The sequence below is a fragment of the Xenopus laevis genome, chromosome 9_10L (genome assembly GCF_017654675.1).
Source record: "Xenopus laevis strain J_2021 chromosome 9_10L, Xenopus_laevis_v10.1, whole genome shotgun sequence".
NCBI lineage: Eukaryota > Metazoa > Chordata > Amphibia > Anura > Pipidae > Xenopus > Xenopus laevis.
Window position 1 is genome coordinate 64,849,416 of NC_054387.1, and position 21,479 is coordinate 64,870,894.

General features: G+C 35.4%; 1 protein-coding gene across 1 annotated transcript in view; it reads right to left on the reverse strand.

Moving 5' to 3' along the window:
- LOC108701836 (low-density lipoprotein receptor-related protein 1B) overlaps positions 1–21,479 on the reverse strand; it is a 676,036-nt gene that overhangs the window by 36,511 nt on the left and 618,046 nt on the right. The window contains exons 69-74 of the mRNA XM_041576281.1: positions 17,772–17,901; positions 16,695–16,801; positions 12,521–12,653; positions 7,513–7,632; positions 2,459–2,581; positions 2,068–2,202 (exon numbers count right to left, since the gene is read on the reverse strand). Coding sequence (XP_041432215.1) covers positions 2,068–2,202; positions 2,459–2,581; positions 7,513–7,632; positions 12,521–12,653; positions 16,695–16,801; positions 17,772–17,901 — 748 coding nt within the window. The remainder of the gene's footprint in view (positions 1–2,067; positions 2,203–2,458; positions 2,582–7,512; positions 7,633–12,520; positions 12,654–16,694; positions 16,802–17,771; positions 17,902–21,479) is intronic.

A 21,479-nucleotide genomic window follows, 5' to 3' on the forward strand; every position in this document is an offset into this window, starting at 1 on the left:
AATCTTAACTGGAGCTTCATCTGGAATCAAGTTTGTGTTAGTTAGCACTACTAATAAATAGTATTAGTATATTATATTATGTTATGATAACTGGCTAGAAACATGATGTGTGAAATATTCACTGTTTATGAAGATGCTGATATTGATATTACTGTGGAATAATTAGAAAAAGTTCTTCAATTTCTTTAAATTGAAAAATCTGGCCAACTACACAAACTTTCCCCTCAGCCATACTATCTTTTTAATTATGAATGTGCTGTATTCAAAAATACCTAGAATACACATTCTGTCCTGTTTCCTGTCAACAATATTTACAGACCCCCTAGTTTCCACAAGTATATGTACATCCCCCCTTGAGTTCAGTTGCTACTATTCAAATATTTAGTTTTTCCACTTTAACATATCCAAGAAAGAAGCTCAAAAGAAAGCTAATAGTGTAAGTACATCACATTGGGGTAACCACAGGTCATATCCATATGGTTCATTATCTCTGACTATTATCTTCAAGTATCTATCTGCCATCTGATCTACTATTTCTAGCTATGCATTTAGCTCTAAACGTCAATAAAGGCGTCTGTTCAGTCCATTATTCTGCTCTCCTATAAATGTAATGTTGTACAGGTAATTGAAAAGTCCCATCAATGTATACAATTTGGAATTAAAGATTACAAAACATTCTCAGCACGAACATCTGCAGATGTTTTAAATGTTTATGCCAGGCTTGCCCATAGTAATGGGTTTTGTCATTGTTTGATTACTGATTGCTGGTTGAAGGCTTTTTTAAGGAAAATTAAAATACACAAAAGGTGCTCATAAACAGCTAAGGGAATGAATATATTTTCTAAAGGATGTTTAGTCATTTGGCTGGATTAGAAAAAAGGTGCTTGGGGATACAGCATTAAATTAAAGTTGGCAGAAATATTTCTTCAGTTCAGTTTCACAATGAAATATAATTAAAATACAAAGATTTACCAACTGAACATCATCTAACAAAGCATTGTTTCACTTTCTGCCTGACAAGATCAAACTTAGGGTTTTATTATCACTGCTAAGAAAGAAATCTTTATATTATAGTTAATCCTTTCTTACCCAATCAATTTGTTGATCAAATTAATTATTTAAACCTCTGCACTTTCAGTATGTTAGGATAGGATAAAACTCATAATATCATTATAGTAATGTTGTATATAATATTGTTTTTAACTCAAAAGAATATGGTTGATCATATATTGAATCATAAGTAGGTGTTTATTTAAAAAAAAAAAAGATAAAAGACAATTTTACCAATACATTGTATGTGAAATTAACAGAACAGTTGCTTAGTATCAATAAAATAAGGGCCTCTAAACATGTATTTTGTTATTAAATGGCTATTTTATCCTAACAATAAGCAGTCATTTACTATCAAACGAGTTTTGATTTTTTCCACATAGTTCTAAAAATTTGTGGTTTTCTAATTTTTTAAAAAGCTCTTAAAATTCGAGATTTATTAAGTGTAAAAACCATGAAAACCTCTAATATAAAACTTCACCAGGTAAAAGTTGTCAAGGTCCTATAAAAGTCAATGGGAGCTACGCTGATCTATTTGACCACTCTAAATGAATTTAGACTTTTAGAGGTTTTAGAATTGTATGAATTTTTTAGCACATCATTCAGGGTAATTTTTCATTCACACTTTGTTTATTTGGATTTTTAATAAATCTCACAACATTTAAAATGTTAGTCATGGTTTCAAAAACCACTAAAATCCGACCTTTGATAAATTGGCCCCATTATATGAGTGAGACTAATTAATCAGCTTCAATAGTCATTTTTGGAAATGTTTAGTAAATTTTGCCTTCTTTGAACCTTGGACCTTTGGACCTTTTGATGCCTATTTCAGGATGATGTCAAATCTGGAAATGTATTTGTTAAACCTGAAGTTTGTCGGTTTTATTTGGTAAAATTATAAATGGAATTCTTTCTGGTATTTCTTTTTTCCTAGAAAATAAAGGAAATGCTGTCTCCTTGCCATAGATACAGTAACTATTTAGTATCTATTGAGTAACTTTACTATAGTATACTCACCCATTTTACAGCCCTGTTCATCACTTTCATCCCCACAATCATCAAATTTATCGCACTGGAACTCCACAGAGATGCATTTTTTATTATTGCAGGTGAACTCATCCTTTTTGCATGGTTTCACTTTTTGTCTTGCTGCTAATATATCATGCAAAGAGAGTATAAATCACAATTAGCTTTTACCTTTTTACTGAAAAGCAACCAGCATGAAGAAAGGCTGGCCAAGAAACAGTAGGGTCTTTCATGCGTTTCAGATATAATTATTTTAATGCCTAATTTATAGCACAAATAAACTTTCAATTAAGATTTTAATTAAGGTAAATGATGCATTTTTTTCTTGCCAGAGTATTCTTTCAAATTCCATTTAAACTTGTGTGAGTTAAATTCCACCTACCACAGCAAGCTTCATCTGAGTTATCACCACACTCATCCAATCCATTGCAAATCTGTTCTGTTCTTAGGCACACTCGGTTGTTATGGCATCTGAAAGGCCTTGTTGGTGGGCACAGAAACTTTACTTAAAAGGAAAAATACCAAAGATTAAAATGATATATTTAAGTTTGCATTAGCTGTGATATGAAATTTACTATATGCTTCAAAAAATTTTTGTATCTTTTTATTGTTTTATCTTTTTTAAGATCAATGTGCAATAAACACAAAACAATAAAAGTAAAGAAGGGGAGGGGAATAGGGGAGGAGGGAAGTAGAGGGTATGTGCTCCTAAGACAAAGTCTCAGCAAAAACGCTTAAGTCATAGGGTTTTTTATAGGTATAGACCACTTTTTCCGAGTTTTTATACAATTTCTTTGTAGTGTTGCTGGCCATTGCCGCCACTTTTTCATATTGATAGTGTAGATCAAGTTCACTAATAGTATGTTGTATAGATGGAATCTCTGGACTTTTCAATGTTCTTGCAATTATTTGTCTGCCCGCGTAGATCATATGCTGAATGATTGTATGGAATGCTTTTCTTATATCTGGTTGGAGAAGGCTAAAAATAAATAGGAGTGATAGATATTTGTAAATCCCAGAAAGTTTTGAAGTAAGTTTCTAATTGTGTCCAGAATGGTCATAGTACCGGGCAGTCCCACCATATATGCAAGAGGTAACCTTTCTGATGGCAGCCTCTCCTGCAAGAATTAGGTAAATCTGATTTAGTTTGTTTGGAGTCATGTGCCACTCATAAATGATTTTCCTAGATTTTTCTAGGTGGGTGATGCATTTGGAAAATTTAATGGAGTTGGTATATATTTGCATCCATGTAAGACTCACCGGGAGATCTGCTCCTTCTCTCTGCATCGTCAGATGCACAGGCGCACACTTCCGGTGTCATGACGTCACCAGGGGGCACCGGATTTGAATTATTGGCACCAAATCTTCCTTAAAAGGCCAGGCCACCATTTTGAGAATGCTTTAGTTTACTGTTCCTGCTCAAGCGTATTTTGTCTTTGATAACCTGTTTTTACTCCTGCCTGACCCTTGACTTCAATTTCTACCGCCTGCCTTGAACCCTTTGCCTGAACTTTGACCACGTCTTTTCTAAATTCTTGCCGGTACCTCATTTACGGACTTGTTGTTTGTTTGCACTTCCTCCTTGTTGGCTTCCACAGCAGAAAGCCTGGGCCCCAAAATGGCATTGGTGAACACTGGAACCCACAGGGTCCACCTGTGCGTCCAAAGGTACTATAGCCCGTATAAATGGTCTTCTAAATTACATGAAGCTAAACAATAAAAAGCTGATACAATTTTTATTTAGGAGACCTATTTTATTCCACAGACCACTTGGATTTTAAACTAATCATTAATGCAACCCTTGTTTTTATATAGAATAGTTTTTGTTTTTCAGAATGCAAGTGATGTGTGAAATAAAAAAGGGTGTCCTGCCTGAATAAATATTATATCCGCTTTCTATTTTTTAGCTTCATGTAATATAGAAGACCATTTATACGGGCTATTGAGGCCCTTAGCATTAATTGTTAGTATAATAAATTGCATTTTTAAAATACTTTTGAATACTTAAAACAGCACCTGTGGAACTCTATATCGACTTGTCATTAACAGAGTACAAAAGCAATATCAAAACTCTAGGCAGCTCATCCAGGGTGGGGGTGGGGGACAAAGAACAGTAACATAATAATAAACATACATAAACAATAAAACTAAGAAGGTGGTTGTTTCCACTGTAAAATGGGGCACCATGCCAGAAAGTGCACTCAGGGTAACGTCTATATCGGGGGGGTGAACTGTCAGTAAGATAGTTGGTTACTGCAGTTCAATCATGCCTCCTGGGTGGACAACAGCCTTAAATTAATCAAACAAGGCAGTTATATTGATACTCCCTTCATGCAATATTTCAGTCAGAGCTACTCCTAGTCACATCTTTTTAAAGGCACTGCTGGTTGAGGATGAGATATGAAGGCCCCACATGTGCAATTGTGTTAAAGGAACAGTTACACCAAAAAATGTAAGTGTTTTAAAGTAATGAAAATATCATGTACTGTTGCCCTGCACTGGTAAAACAGACGTATTTGCTTCAGAAACACTACTATAGTTCATATAAACAAGCTGCTGTGTAGCAATGGCAGAAATTGAAAAATGGCTATATGGCACAGGTTAACTAATGGATAAAAGACAACACCATTCGACAGACAGAGCTTATTTGCTATCTGCTGTGTAACCTGGGCCTTTTCTCCTTTGAATGGCTGCCCCCATTGCCCATTGCTTATTTATATGAACAATAGTAGTGTTTCTTAACACTACTCTATTTGTGCAACCAGCCATTATCCACCTCAGCTCCACACCCACATGCCAGGGCCAATACAAAACCATTTTTTGGAAGTGCCCCACTGCTGCAAGGCTATAGTTAGCGACCTAACGGGCTGAACCTTAAAGGGTACACTTACGACCCCCTTGGTGTGTATTGAGTCATGGGTTTCAGGAAAAGCATAAAAACAATGTTAGAGAAAATCCTGTAACTTAAAGAGAGTCCAGTCAAGACACAACTTGACATATACATCCGTATGGTTATTAAGGACAGGAGGTTAAGCATTTGAGCAAACAGGAAGGGGAGGAAAAGTGAATCCGTTATCATGAAGAGTCAAGTAACAGGGTAAATTAGACAAAACACCCGAGTGGCAAAGTTTCATTGAGTCCACGTGGATTCACAGTGTCCAATCTATGGATCCATCTGGACTCCCTTCTAAGTAGTGCTTGGTCCCTGTTGCCTCCCCTCTCCAAAGGAGGTTGAAAGTCTATCACTATGCATCTAAAAGTAGGCAGTGTATGTCCCTCAGCTTTGCTGATAGCCAATCTGTGTTTCGCAATACTGGCTGACAGCTGCCGAGATGCTGTGGAAAAAGTGGTGGTAAAGATTAAGGGGTTAGTAGTCTGTTTTTTGGTTAGACTTGTCACCAACAGGTCTGCTTGTGTGTACTTCAGTGCCTTATTACGCTGCAAATTCAGTAGTTCTTGGGGGTAGCCTCTCTCGTACACATGTCCTGGAGTTGTAGTTCTGCAGTTTCACGTTCGTTGTTATTACATATAACCCTCAGGAATTGAGAGTATGGGATCCTGCGGGTCATTGCTGGTGGGTGATCGCTGTCAGCGTGTAGAATGGAATTACGGTCAGTTACTTTCCAAAATAATCTGGTGCCCAATCCAGTGTTGTTCGGGAAGATATTCAGAAAAAAAATCAATATCACTCATGCTGTAATTGAGAGTAAATTTGATGGGATCTCCAGCTCATTCAGATGTTGGTGAAAGGATAGAAGGGACTCCTCAGTGTCAGTCCAGATCAAAAAAAGATCTATGTAGCAAAAGTAGGTTAATATTGTTTCGCCTAGATGTGGACAAATAAATGCTGTCTAGTACTCCCACATAAATAGGTTGGCATAAGATGGCGCCAATGCACTGCCCATAGCTGTGCCAGAGGTTTGAAGACAAAAAAAGTTCTAAAATCCAAAGAAATTTCTGGAAAGCGTCAATTCCAATAGCTGGATCAGGATTTCAATTGGTACATCACCTGGTTGCGTAGATAGAAGGGCTCTTTTACAGGCTTGGATCCCCTGGTCATGTGGGATAACGGTGTAGAGGCTTTTAACGTCCATTGTCACCAAAATGCTGTTGAGTTGAATCGGGGGCAATTCTAGCAATCTTCTGATTACATGGCAGGAGTCCTATGTGTACGAGGGCATGGCTTTGACAAGAGCCTGAAGGAAATACAGTAGTCTACAAATGTAGAGATTAGCTGGTATAGGGAACCCACAGCAGAGATAATTGGTCTCCCCAGGGGATGCTGATAAGGATTTTTGCACCTTCTGCAACGTATAAATGATGGGCGAATGGGGATATTGAGTCACTAGGAAATTATATGTATTTTCATCTAGCCACCCCGCATTCCTGGCCACCAAAAGAAAATCTTCCAATTCTCTTTTGAATTTACTGGTGGGGTCCCCCAGGAGAAGTCTGTATTTTACAGTATCTGATAATTGTCCCAAAATCTCATTCCTATAGTAGTCGTAGTCCAATAGAAAAATAGCTCCTCACTTATTGGCTGGTCTGATAACCAGGTCTTTGTCCATTTTCAATGTCTTTATGGCATGATGTTTATCAGAGGTCAGGTTATGGTGTGGGATTAGTCCATCTTTCATCATGGCTATGTCTCTGCTGATAATGTTACCAAAAGTCTTGATAGAGGCCGGTGGGTTGGGGGGTTCAAAAGTACTTTTGACCCTAAACCTGGGAATGTTGTTGTCTGTAGAATTTTTGTAGTTTTCCTTAAGTTTCAGTTTTCGTTGGAACTTGTGCACATCCACAAGTAGATCAAAGGGATCAGGGGAGACACTAGGAACAAACGGGAGGCCATTAATCAATAAGGAAATCTCTCCAGGTGAAAGCATTTGTTTGCTCAGATTTAAGATTATATTCTCTTGCCCCTGGGTGGCTTCCCTTTTGTGTTTGTACCCACCCCATCTTGTGTGTCCTCGGCTCCTTCTTTTTATTTTGTCGTTTTGGATCTGGTTGCCACCCCTAAAATAGGTTTGGGGCTCCTGTTGTCTGGTCCTGTATCTGAGTCCGTAGATTAGTCGGAGCTGTCAACCGTGCGAAGAGATTTAGGGATGAATTTTCTCCTTCTCAAAGGTGCTCTGTAGTCCCATCAGCCATCCATACACTCGCTTGTTTTTCAGTATGTTATAAGCAGTTCATTAATCAATATTGATGAGCGGAATTTTTCACCAAGTTTTGTAGTAAAAACACACATAGACTCCAATGGGTGAAAAAAATTGTTGCGTGTCAAAAAAAAAAATGGCAAAGCAAAATGGGTCAGATTCACCCATCACTATTAATGTCTTTTTTTAAAAGACCTTAGCTAAATATATTTAAGCAGCACATAGATTTATGTATAAAACATTCAAATCTCACTGAATATTTCAATAAGTAAAACCATACCACATATTTCAGGCACTTCATCTGAATTGTCTCCGCAATCATCTTCTCCATCACATAACCATAATTGTAGTTTGCAGAGAGTATTATTACACAGGAACTCGTCAGCTCTGCATATATTTGCTTTTTCAAAGAGAAAGGTTAGGAAAAGAAAAGAAAGAAAAAGTCACATTTACTTAGAATGTTTTTTTTTTTTCTCAAAATGTAAAACAAAGTAATAGCAACTTTGTTGTTATGGACTGCAGTAGATAATGATGTAATAACTCACAATAACAAGAATCTGGGTGCAAAGTCTTTGCTTTCTTCCATTTAAAATTCCAAAGAGTATATTGGTGGATAAAGCAAAACAAATGGTCTTTTTTGTTGTTGGAGATACTCCTCATTTTACACTACATAGTGATATTTAACATATATTTCTGATTCATTTAGTATATATTTCAGTACATATTAATTGTTTAATTAAGTGCTATGAAGTATTAATCAACCTATACAGTATGTGATTTTACATGGCATACACAAAAATGTTCACCAAAATGTTGCCAAGTCAATATTTGTTTTTTCATGCATTTTATTCTACCATCAAATCAATCCAAATGGAAAAACTTTAATACTTCTACTGGCAACTTTTTTTCAGGGAAACAAAATGCATGGCAAAATTCTAGCAAATATTCCCAAAAGTTTTTGACAGTAGTTAAAACATGAAGTTTGATGCATCTGACAAAAAAAAATGACACAGCCCTAACTACAACTGAAAGTATATCTATTACAATATATTAATCTAGTCTAGTGCTACTTCTGCTCTCATGAAAAACTGCCTCATATCTTTCCCTATCACCCTACTGCCCCTTAAGTTAAATAAAAGCCCTATCATCTCTGAATAACAATTTAATCCTCACATTTTAGTTATCAGATACCTCCCTACTGTGAGTCTGGAAAAAGATGTTTGAGGCATGTGTTAAGAAGGCAATTACATCCAGACAACTAATGCAACATTTTGGTTGATTATTAGCTGTACCTTTTTAAAGCGAATCTAAACATGAATAGTTAAATATTATCTGAGGTTTAAGCATTCTGGCAGCTATAGTCCATGATCTTTAGGGTTGTATTCATATAGCTTAGAACAGTAGCTTGAACGAACCTGGATTTGCACTGCAACATTTTTTTAGAATATGTTTTGTTTCTTATATAGTTCAACTATAGCCAAATCTTTTTTTTATTTGGCATACTGTATGTGTGCTTCAGAGACTCTGAATGTATATGGTGCATGAAAGAGATAGATTGCTTTCTTAATTCTGTTCTAAAGATCTTTGCTACATATGAAACAATAAATTGATTGTGATAGTTCTACAGTCTTCATGGTGTCATTAAAAATCAGCATACGATTTTGTGTGATAAATGGCTACATCAATAGAGAAGGACACTTTCATTTGTTTTACACAACCAATAAATGTAATATTGGAAGTAAATGTCTATGAAGTCAGGTGACTTACTGTATGTTTTTCTATTGCCGTGAATATGAAAGAGGACAAAAATCTATAGCCAAGATAAATTTGTAGGAAAAACGTTCCTTATTGAAAGAATGGCAAAGCTGATGATTAATGAGTATATCATACAACATAGATCTCTATTTTTAATTTTTCATTACTATGGATTAATTTCAGCCATGACTAAATAATATATAAAGAGAATTTAAATTGCAAATCTAGTCAGAGAAATGAAACACATAATTTGTTTCTGAAATGTTTCTATTTCTGAAAAATTTAATTTATGAAAATGTTTTTTAAAACGTGTCTTATTGGCACTACTGAGTAGTGTTAATTAAAAATTCCAAGGATATCTATCCTCCACAAAGGGAAGGTTTCCAAGCTACCACTGCCCTGTATATTTTTTAGGCATATATTTAGGTAGAATTTAAGAGTACTCCTTCTTCCTGGTGTTGTTCTCTTAAAATAAAATAGGAAATGATATACACACACACAGCTAGTAAAAAAGGGGGAATTTAGTGTTCAAGTTCATTATACGTAAAATCATTTAGGTTATAGACCTAACTTATAAAGAGATATACTATTGAGTTATACATTGTCATGACTCAAAAATGGTTTAGATGCTTTCTAGAAGGATATAAATACATAGAATGAATTATAATTTGTTTCACAATTAATAGTGACTTTTGCAACGAATAAACCAATTGACATTTTGTGGTAAACAACATTTTTATCCTTGAAGATTGGGGTTTTATTTGTTTTCTTACAATATAATAATATAATAATAATAATATAATAAGTGCCAGATTTATCAAAGTGGGAAATTATTTTCTAAATAGTTTTTTGAATCTCAAAATAAACTATTTTTAGTGACTGCTAGCAAAGTTGCAAAACATACATCAACTGCAATAAACCTTCATTATTTCATGAAATTTTATTTTTATCTGCCACATTTTGTCTTTAGAATTGTTGTCTTTTTGTATGCTCAAGTTTATCAGAATTCTAATAGAACAAAATACAGTATTATTATAAATCACTGACCTTCCATGTACATAAATGAACATAAGTATAGTCAATACTATTAAAATAGCTACATTTTAAACAGGTTTAAATAATTTTAATGTTGAGGCACCAGATTTTGACTTTATTTTAATGTAGAAATTTACTCCAGTGGCTATGCTTGCCATGAATGGAGACATATTTACAAGATATAACAGTGGGGTTATTTTATTTATTATATACAGTACTTCAAGTTATGCGCATTAGTAAAAAAATATATAACTTATCCAACAAAACAAACATACTTTCTCTATTTATTTACTTGACTGAATATTTTCCCAGGAGTTCTTCCCCCATATTTTACCCACTTGGATTTTAATGCTTGATCAATGCATTTCCTTTGTTTTCTGAGAACAATACATTTGCAGTACTGAAAGTTTTAAATTATTCTTCCACAAGGAATTGAAATGTATTTTCTGTACTGTCAGAGGCAATCAGCAAGAGACTTATTTATTGTAACTGACAAATAATATAAAGGTGAATAATTTCCTCAGAATATTTTACTTCATCTTTTGTTGTATTACATTAAATGGATTTTGGGTTTTGCATTTGTCTGTATATAAAGCTGGGTCTTGGATTTGACATGTCTTCAATAGTATGATTACTTGTTTCCTGTAACAATACTACAGACAGCATATTCATTTATATGTCTGCTATGCTAATATTTGTTTTCAACTACAAGGCATAGATGGAAACATGGTAGCTAGCCATTTCTATTCTTTAGAATGCTTTTCCATAGCTAAGTAAACAGCTCTAGACAGCTCTGTTTGTTTAGGATTAGCTTGCTGTGACATCACTTCCTGGCTAAGTCTCTCCCTGCTCACTCATTGCCCTGAGCTCAGATTACAGCAGGGAGGGGAGGAGGGAGGTGGAGATAAGCAAATTGAGCATGATCAAGCCCACGTCCTGGAGGTTTAAGCTGAAAACAGAAAAGTCTGATAGAGAAGCCCATGTGTAAACAATAGAAGGAAAGAAATGTGGTGTTTCTTTTGACAGAGGACTCTGAGCAGCATTACTTTGAGGGTTTACTAGTGTATTTATATAGACCTTTCTGATAAAACTTAGTTTTCACCTTTCCTTCTCCTTAAATCACTCCTTTCTGAAATGTATGTATTTAGCTAAATTTTAAAACATGACCTTTCTATATTTGTTTCTTTTAAAATAGATATTCATATAGTGTATATTATATGAATACCATGAATTATCTTAGATTGCCTTTTCTGTGCAGTTTTAACCTACTTATTGTATTTTTGTGGAAAATGTAGTGTATATATATCCTTTAGTGGTCTAATTCTGGAATTGTATGTGTTCATAATAAGTACCCTCATACAGGGTCAGACTGGGGGGCACAGGCCAACTGGGGTTGCTGATGCAGGGCCCCCCTCTGGATCCTCTGCCACCGGGTTCCCCATTGAGATGCCCCCCCACCGTCACATGCATGCACAGGTGCACCATGTATTTGCTGCACCCTGCGACAAGAAGATTAGCGGAGGGAACAGGACTGGGTCTGTGGGGCCCACAAGAGACAGGGGCCTAGCAGGTTTTTTCCCGGTGCCCCACTGGCCCAGTCTAACCCTGCCCTAATTTCATATTGTTTAATTAAAATAAAAGGAAAATAACAGACATTGTTAAACTATTTGACTGACTTAATATATTCATTTAAGTAACGACATTATTGATATTATAATTCATTGTTTGCAGAATCACCAGGTTGGCTGAAAGTTGTGCACTACTGTCTGGGAAAAGAAGAGTGGATATGACTACACCCTTCTGCACAATAGTCATTATCAAAAATCCTTTTCACTTTTTCATAGTTAAGAGAAGCTGAATTTAACCATATGAGAATCAGGCTGATAGCCAATATGTCTAATTCTCTCCTAGACCAAATAATTGAATTGGTGAGTTTGACTTGGTCTGATTTCTGTATGATAAAAAAGTAATAGTGTCTCATTAGGAAAACATTAGTTCAGAACTTTCTTCTGCACTCAGGCTATTGTGCTATTTGATTGGTTGTTCTTATCTCTCTAACCCTCTCTGGAATCCTGCTAATATGGAACGGCTGATATCACTATACAGATGTAACATTTGTTAATACCCAACTAATGATTAACATTAGTCATTTTTTATGAGACCCATCGAATCCCAGCTTCTGCAATAGTTCTTCTCTAAAGTAATATTCTACTCTTTAATAACTGATTTCAAATGCAAATACAGTCCAAGCTTGGGATTCCTTTTGAAAAGAAAGTCACAAGCTTTTTCTACATCCTATAGAACCCTTTTTTCCAAAAGCTATTTCATGACAAGACTCATTAAATTAAGCAAGATAAAAAATAGTTTTGGGGTCCCAGATCAGTTATTCCATTAACCTCACAGTACACTTGGGGGCTGTTAACTTATTAGAGTGATGTAAGCAATTCAAATAAAAGTCACAGTCAACCTTTGAGAAATGAGACAGAAACATTGCTGACCTCTGTCACAATTATCTTCATCACTGCCATCCACACAGTCTTGAACGCCATCACAAAACCACCTCAATGGGATGCAATAAGCTCTGTTTCTGCATCGAAACTGGTTTTCTTTGCATTCAGCCACACAGTCATTCTGTACAATAAACAAGATACAAAACAGAATGAATTGTAGTAGTTAACTGTAAAAAAAAATATTCTGCCTAAGAAGTGTAAAGAAAGTCAAATGAGAATAAAATGGGAAGACGGATTCGGGAGTTAATTCATTTTAAATACTTAAGACATGCACTTTTCTTGAATGTTTAAGTAAGACACTGTGTACTTATCTCATTGTAAGTTTTCACCAGAGTGCTTTAAACCAGCCCAATGACTAACCTAATAAGTTATAGATTACATGCCCCTCACTTTGTATGAAGATTGGTTTCTAAGGGTTACTATAACTGTAGCAGTTTTCATTAATACACCCTATGATGGCAATGTATAGGGCCATAGAGGTAATGGAGGCCAGAAGCCTGCATTCATCCTGTGAATACACTGTAATACTGCCTGTGTTTGATATGCTGTTTTAATGAGGGGTGGGCATGGGTGGCATGCAGGCATCCTCCCTCTCACCCCCTAACTTATGTGTTATCCATTAGGGTAAATTAAGCAATTCAAGTTAAACTGAAAGGGATACTGTCATGGGAAAAAAAATATTTTTCAAAATGAATCAGTGAATAGTGCTGCTCCAGCAGAATTCTGCACTGAAATCTCAAAAGAGCAGACTGATTTTTTTATATTCAATTTTGAAATCTGACATGGAGCTAGACATATTGTCAATTTCCCAGCTGCCCCAAGTCATGTGACTTGTGCTCTGATAAACTTCAATCACTCTTTACTGCTGTACTGCAAGTTAGAGTGATATCACCCCCTCCCTTTTTCCCCCCCAGCAGCCGAACAAAAGAACAATGGGAAGGTAACCAGATAACAGCTCCCTAACACAAGATAACAGCTCCCTGGTAGATCTAAGAACAGCACTCAATAGTAAAAACCCATGTCCCACTGAGACACATTCAGTTACATTGAGAAGCAAAAACAGCAGCCTGCCAGAAAGCATTTCTCTCCTAAAGTGCAGGCACAAGTCACATTACTGGGGGCAGCTGGGGAATTGACAAAATGTCTAACCCCATGTCAGATTTCAAAATTGAATGTAAAAATCTGTTTGCTCTTTTGAAAAATGGATTTCAGCGCAGAATTCTGCTGGAGTAGCACTATTAACTGATGTGTTTTGAAAAAAACATGTATTCTGATGACAGTATCCCATGAAGTTTTTTACTTCCCACCTGCCCTGTAGGGGGCAGTAAGGACAGGTCTGCTTTGGGTGAATAAAGGCACCTGTGCAGCAGCTTTGCGCCTGTTGGTATTCTTTCCCCAAACTTGTCTGAATTACTGGATTTCGCTTTGGTTCAAGATACCATTAAGAATACAGCTAAAGGGTATTTATACCAGTGCTCTATATTCAGGTCTGTTTTATTCCCACTGTGCACCCTATTTTGGATTATGTATCTAGTATGCAGATGCAAGTGCTATTTAAATGAGCACTTAGGTTCACTTTTGCACCCATTTAATGCTTTTGCACTTGCACACCCTTTAGTAATTTTGTTAAGGACTAATAGTTTAATGACAAAAGTACATTTCACAGACTTTTTTTTTTTTGGTAGCTTACATCAATAAACTATGAAATATTCCTCTTTAACAGTGCTGTTTCTTACATGGAGATGTCATATGAAATTGGTTGGTGGAATGGGTAATATATGATTCCTTTTACTGAAACAACATACAGTAGAATAGAAAATGCCAAACTTTCAAATGTCACAGGTTTCTCTATGCATTGTTCTGATAAATCTTTCTATCTATGTCATTTCTCATTTTGTATGACTTGTAAAACCACTTACAACCACAACTCTGATTCATTTTCTTTACCAGCAAGCACAGCACTGAACTGACATTATAAAGGCCTTTGGAGAGATACCAAAGCTTTTGGGTCAGACAATGAAACAAATACATTTAATTGTTTTTGGTGTCTTCTAAAATGGAGTATCATTTCCCCTTATCCCTCTGTCCTAAGTCCATAATAATTATTTTTGTATACTTCCTCCGTTAAATAGCTTTCAATATAACCTTTGTGCTGGTGATACTCAAATGTATCTCCCAATCTCAACCCATATTGTATAAGACAGAAATGACTGTTTTATTTCACATCTACAGTCAGAGCATCTCAGAAAAATCTATTGCCTTTAAGGACTCCAGTATCTCACTTTCTTACCAGGCCTGGGTCCACATTTCCAATCAATAATTAAATCCAATCAATTTCACCTAATAATATTTTTACAATACAATAATTTATTACAGAAGATGCCACTAAAATTCTAATTCAGTTTTTCATAATGCTACATATTGACTACTGTAACTGACTGAGCTGCAACCCTTGTTCAGGAATTCCTTCCCATTTTCTTTTCAAATTCTTCAAACACATTTCATTAGAGAAGTTTAGCTTGATCTAAGCAAGCATTATTTCAGTATGCAGTATTGTACTGTAAATGCAACTGCTACTTGCTAGGTACAATAGTTAATGCAATTTCTCTTACTTTACTGACTTCTGATCTTTACCCTCCCAACAACTTGTGTCTCACACCTTTTTTTCCTTTTAGATTGGAAGCCCTATTGAACAGGACCTTCTGAACAACTTGCATCAAGCAACATTTGTATGTTATCTGTATGTTTGATTTATACACCTATTTACACATCAGCAGAATTTGTGTTACTCATAAAAACTCCCAGCATAAAATAATATACTAAGAGGGTTATTACTAAAATCCGAATTTATCTAATTTTTTAAATAAAAAACCACATGCAAACTCCAATACCCGATTTTACCTCATTTATTATTAAAAAAGCTTGATTGAATTGGTTCGGGTAAAAAGTCAACAAAACCGAGCGAAAAACCCAAATTGCACAATTTTTTCAGGGTTTTTTCCCAAAAAGCTAAAAAAAAAATTCAGATATTTGCTGAGAAGCCTGAAATGGTTGGATTTTGGAACAAATTCCAGTGCAGACCAAAGAAGCTTCAAAATAGAATAAGGATCTCTGCCATTGACTAATACACAAACTCAGCAGGCATTTGGTGTTGATGGGTAGTGATGGGCGAATTTGCGCCGTTTCGCTTCGCCGAAAAATTTGCGAATTTCGCATGAAATTCGCAAAATGGCGTTTTTGACGCCGGCCCCCCCTTTTTTTAATGCTGGCACCCGTTTTTGACGCCTGCGTCCGTTTTTTCGGGAAAAAAAATTTATGACGCCGGCGAATTTTTGCCGCAAATTTTCCTGGGCATTTCGCAAATTTATTCGCTGGCGGCGAATCGCGCAAATTCGCGCCTGGCGAATAAATTCGTCCATCACTATTGATGGGCACAAAAGGATATTTGTGTTTGTAAGAGCACCGCAAGCACTTTTTTGGATACAGATAACTTATTATATTAACTATTTTTATTGTTAATTTAAAATCAAAATTTATTGCTCACTGTAGCATTTTTTTTGGTAACATACAATGGGGCTGTTGAACTTAAACTCTCTGGTCTTTATTTTTTGAAAACTATATGAGTGACTGCACTATTTGTAATTTTGTGTCAGTTTATATACACATTGCACAGTATTATATGACAACTAAAGTAGTTGTTGAACTATTTTATCTGCACTGACTATAGGGTCTGATGGTACTCCCTTTTTTTCTATGACCCCCACCCATACTTCAAGCCTGTCTTTGATTGCATGGTAAAATGCTGGAGCGTGCTAGTAAAAGCTGCCCAGAAATATTTGGGAGGAGCAAAACTATTATAGAAATTCTCAAGCTTTATGGTGTTCCTTGTAGGCATGGATTCGTGGTTAAATTTCAACATTTTGCCCTTCACAAACGTTTTTGCGAAACTGCAGTGCTCAAGCCCCAGACCTTCAGCTTGGGGCTTGATGCAGTTAAAATTATTTAAATTAAAATAAGATATATTTATTTAGTAGAAAAACATCTAAATAAAAAATAGCCTTACACATCATAGGCTAGGTACTGGAGCAAAGTCCAGTTTGTGCCAGCCTACTACAACATATAAATTCTTTATACACCTCAGAAATCTGCTAACTCTACTCACCTCATCTGAGCCATCAGCACAATCGTATTCTCCATTACATCTCAAATATGCTGAAACACATCCTCCACTGTCACACACATATTCACTTGACGAACACGTTGGTGATACTATAAAGAAGAATCCAAACAGGAAATATTTGCATATTTAAGCACAAAGAGGCTCAAGAAATATTTATATTTTTATAAAATATGTGTATGGTTTATCCAGAGTCATGACGTATTTGTGCTCCTTTATGCTTGTAGCTGCAATTGCAGCCATGCTAAAATGGATACAGTTGTTGCATCCATTGGGGGGGGGTCATATATCAACACTGGGCAAATTTGTCAGAGGGCAGTAACCAGTGGAACCAATCCTATTGTTGTATTCATGGTTCTTCCTGCAGCTGGCTGAAAAAAGCCAGTCACTGATTGTTTGCTATGGGTTGCTGCCGAAGGGTAAATTTGCCTTTATCATTTGTAAATGAGCCCAATTTTGTGTTATGTGTGCCTTGTAGCTCCCAGTAGCAACAATAATTCCTGTTGCCTTTCTGCGGCACTGTGGGGATCTATAACCGGCTGGGTTAAGTTCTATTGCAAATTAAAATAAGAATTTAATGGGGACATGGGTATTCCCCTATGTCCCCCTACTGTGACAAAGAGCAGCAGTCAAAAATGTGCGGAGGTCACAAAAGGTAAATGAAATTTTTTTATAGTATACTAGGATGAAAACTATTTTCATTATATTTTCAAATGTCTTAATTTTTAAAATATTAAATAAATAACTAAAATTCCCCCCAGGGATTACTGAAAATGAAAGCAGAGAAGAGTGCATTAAATATCTATTTTCTCTCTGGTCTTGGGTAATGAATTTTGTTTTTATTGTGTAAATGTCTTTCTGATGATTTATTTTCCTGTATCATAACATTGCTAAATCCATCTAAAAGTAATAGGAGGAAAGCCATATTTTAGAAAATGGCTAAATTGCTCATTATAGTGAAGCTGTGTACTGCACATGCTGTATAAAGTATGTTCTGTGTAAGTACTATGGAAATTATATGTTTAGCTTATGTGAGGTTTGAAAAGTTTACTTTGTAAATACCTGGTTCACAATGTTTTTCATCTTCTCCAGATTTACAGTCTTCATGCCCATCACATTTCCACTTTGATGATATGCACTGTCCAGTAGAACACTGAAACTGGTCCTTTGCACATCCGGTTCCGCAATTTCGCTGTTGACATGAAAAAATAATATATATTAATCAATTATGCATTTGAACATTAAAAATCTTGAGCAAATAAAATGGAAATTGTACCTGGTTTACCTATAATTACATAGTTTACTAGATAAGACCAATTTAAATGGAATTAGATAAGAATCAAAAGCTAGCGTTTAATAGTCTATTAAACAACAACAATTATCTTGTTGGCTGATTTAAAAGTTACTCATATTAATTTATTATTTGTATTAGTGTATTTTTTTATTTGAGAAAATGTTTTTGTTTTCATATTATTATTATGTAATTATTGTTAATTATTACAAATATAATTATTCAGATATCGGTCCTGTTATCCAGAAATACTTCATATTTTTTATTTGTGACCGTTTTTCTAATATTAAAGTGTAAAATTTCATTTTTTACCTCCAAATCAACTCAAGGGGTGGGATCACCAACCTGTAAACTGTTCTAAACTGATATACTTAGTTGATATATTTCTTATCTTTGTCCCTGCTGAGCAGAATCCCTGAATTTCATTACAGGCAGCCGTTAGAATTGATGCAATAGTTGCTAATACTGCAGAGATGCTGCTGAAAAATTTATCAACTGTATGTTGCATAATTATAACAGTTTAGAGTCTGCACTTGAATTACTGAGATGCCAGACACCAATACCAAAGACAGGAACATTAAACTTTAAACTTAGATTGAAAAAACTGTAAAAAATAAAAAATGGAAAGTAATTGAAAAAAATCCCTATGTCTGGGAAACAATGTGAAAGCAATTGAACTGAAAAACGTGTTTGGAAGGTAAACAACCCCTTTAAAATGAGTCTATGGGAGGGGCCTTCCCGTAATGGATCCCATACCTGTACTATAAAACATATTACAATGTAATATTATTTAATAATCTCCTTTTTTATTATAGTATATTCGAATTTCAGACCTCAAGATCTTGCTACAGGTATGAGACCTGTTATCCAGAATGCTCAGGAATTGTGGTTTTCCAGATAACGGATCTTTCTTTAATTTGGATCTTCATACCTTAAGTCTACTAGAAAATTGTATAAACATTAAATAAGGATGGTTGTGGGTGCACTCCTAAGGCCATATAAAAACATATTTAAATACAATAATCCCCTGTCTAAAAAAAGAAAAACAGGGTTTTTTGTTACAAAGTTATGATCATAATATTGATAAGCCGCCATACCACGTCAAGGTAAACCCCATATGGCGGTCCCTAACTTGTTTACCTGTGATCAAAATATAAAAGCTTGGTTTCAATCTGTGGACTAGATCCTCCCCCGCCACCTGCATATGCGGCTTTTGAAGGGGAGACTGCCCAGACCAATGCCCATTAAAAAAAAAAAAAAAAAAAAAGTGATTATGAAGAGACTATAATGAAGGCAAAGTAAAGTTGTACTTATGCTTATACTCACAAACATACACACACAAGAGTGCACCTATATATATATATATATATATATACAACTTTACTTTGCCTTTATTATAGTCTCTTCATTATCACATTTTTTTTTTAAAAAAAAGCCGCATATGCAGGTGGCAGGGGAGGATCTAGTCCACAGATTGAAACCAAGCCTCAGGAGATTTTTACTCCAAGTAATGCTGTTAAGCAGAGAGGTATATGACCTTTTATATTTTGATTACAGGTAAACAAGTTAGGGACCACCGTATGGGGTTTACCTTGACGTGGAATGGTGGCTTATCAACTTTATGATCATAACTTTGTAACAAAAAACTTTGTTTTTTCTTTTTTAAATACATGCACTTGCATATTCATTGAATTATATAGACAGGGGTTTATTGTACTTAAATATATATTTTATATGGCCTTAGGCGTGCACCTTAAACATTAAATAAACCCAATAGGTGTGTTTTGCTTCCAATAAGGATTAATTATGTCTTAGTTTGGATCAAGTACAAGCTACTGTTTTATTATTACAGAGAAAAAGGAAATTATTTTTTAAAAATGTGGATTATTTAGATATGATGAAGTCTATGGGAAAGTACCTTTCTATCATTCAGAGATTTCTGTATAACGGGTTTCCGGATGACCAATCCTGTAATTAGTATTCTGATTAGTGCTTAAAATACTATTAATTCTTAAAGTACAGATCTCAGACAGATGCTGTTTCGCAGAAAAATTTGTGAATTTCCTGTGAAATTCGCGAAACGGCGAATAATACGCAAAGCAGCACCAGCATCTCGTTTTTGACGCCAGCGTCCAATTTTTTTCACTGGCAAATTTTTGCAGCGGTTTCACGAATTTGTTCACCCGCAGCGAATTGCAGGGATTCGCCGCGAATTTGCGCCTGGCAAATAAATTTGCCCATCACTACTAACCAAAAGACAATTGCTAAAGGACTTGTAAAGCCTACATTTTCCTACCATGTATAAAAGTTGACCATATCTTCCCTACCCCAGCCACATCTTTGTATTGCATATACCCCCTCCATTTGCCAGCACCATCACATTTTCCTAACAAACAGCAGCTTTCACCAGATGGCCATTTTCCCTCTGACACATCATCAGTAACATTGACATCTGCAAACAACACATGTATGCTGTAAAGTTCATGCAATGCAGAATGCAGGATTACACAGACACAACATACTTTGATAAAAAAGTTCTGCTGGGGTTGAGCACTGTAATGGTTAAGCTGAGCTCACGAGAAGTGGTTAGGAGAAAGAAATAGGATGAGACAGAGTTTCTATGGGAAACAGCAATGTTGTCTCTCCATTGGTTGTTTAGTAATCTGAACTGTTAAGAACTAAGCATGCCCATGAGTCAACAGCCAAAGTAAATTCCTGAGGGAGGGAGCAGAGTGGGTTAGAAGAGTAGAAGGATCTCTAAGTGATAAAGGGGATGCTGCAGCCTAACTGTTAACCTTTTAACAAAGGTTAAGTTATCTAAAGGTTTCGAAGAGGCTGTTCACTGATCAAATTTTTGAGTTGGGGTTTACGTGTCTTTAATGGCACTATTTCCAGTGCTTTGCCTTTGGTTATTGCTGTAGAAGTTACTGTATGACACATATGATCTGGGTGATAATCACCTGAAGACAGGATTTGTATATTTGTTGGGTGAGAATACAGATCTAAAGATTAATTAATGCTGCAAATTAATTAACATTTATTAGTCTCTATAGATAATGCACTCTCATAGGCATGTATCATTTTTAGTTTTATTTGACTTTATTTTGCAGTTTATTGACACTGCATCACTTTGGTAAGAACTAATAAAGCAGTTGTAGTTATGCTAACACGATAGAATTGCATTTGTAGGAGTTTCTATCTGACAGTTCATATTACTTAAGAAACCCTTTAAGATTAATCTGACAATGAATTAAATTGAATTTCACAAATAAGAAACATGTTATATTAATATTTAAAGCAGGATTGCCTTCAAAAGTCCAAACTATTAAAGACTTACAGTATGTGTGAACACATTTTTAATTAATTTGAGGGGCATGCCACATTTATATAAGGATATTCTCATGTCTAGGGCATTAAATGATCTCTTCTTTCTTTATTATGGCCCATTGGACATTTGCCACTTCAAATATTTGCAACAA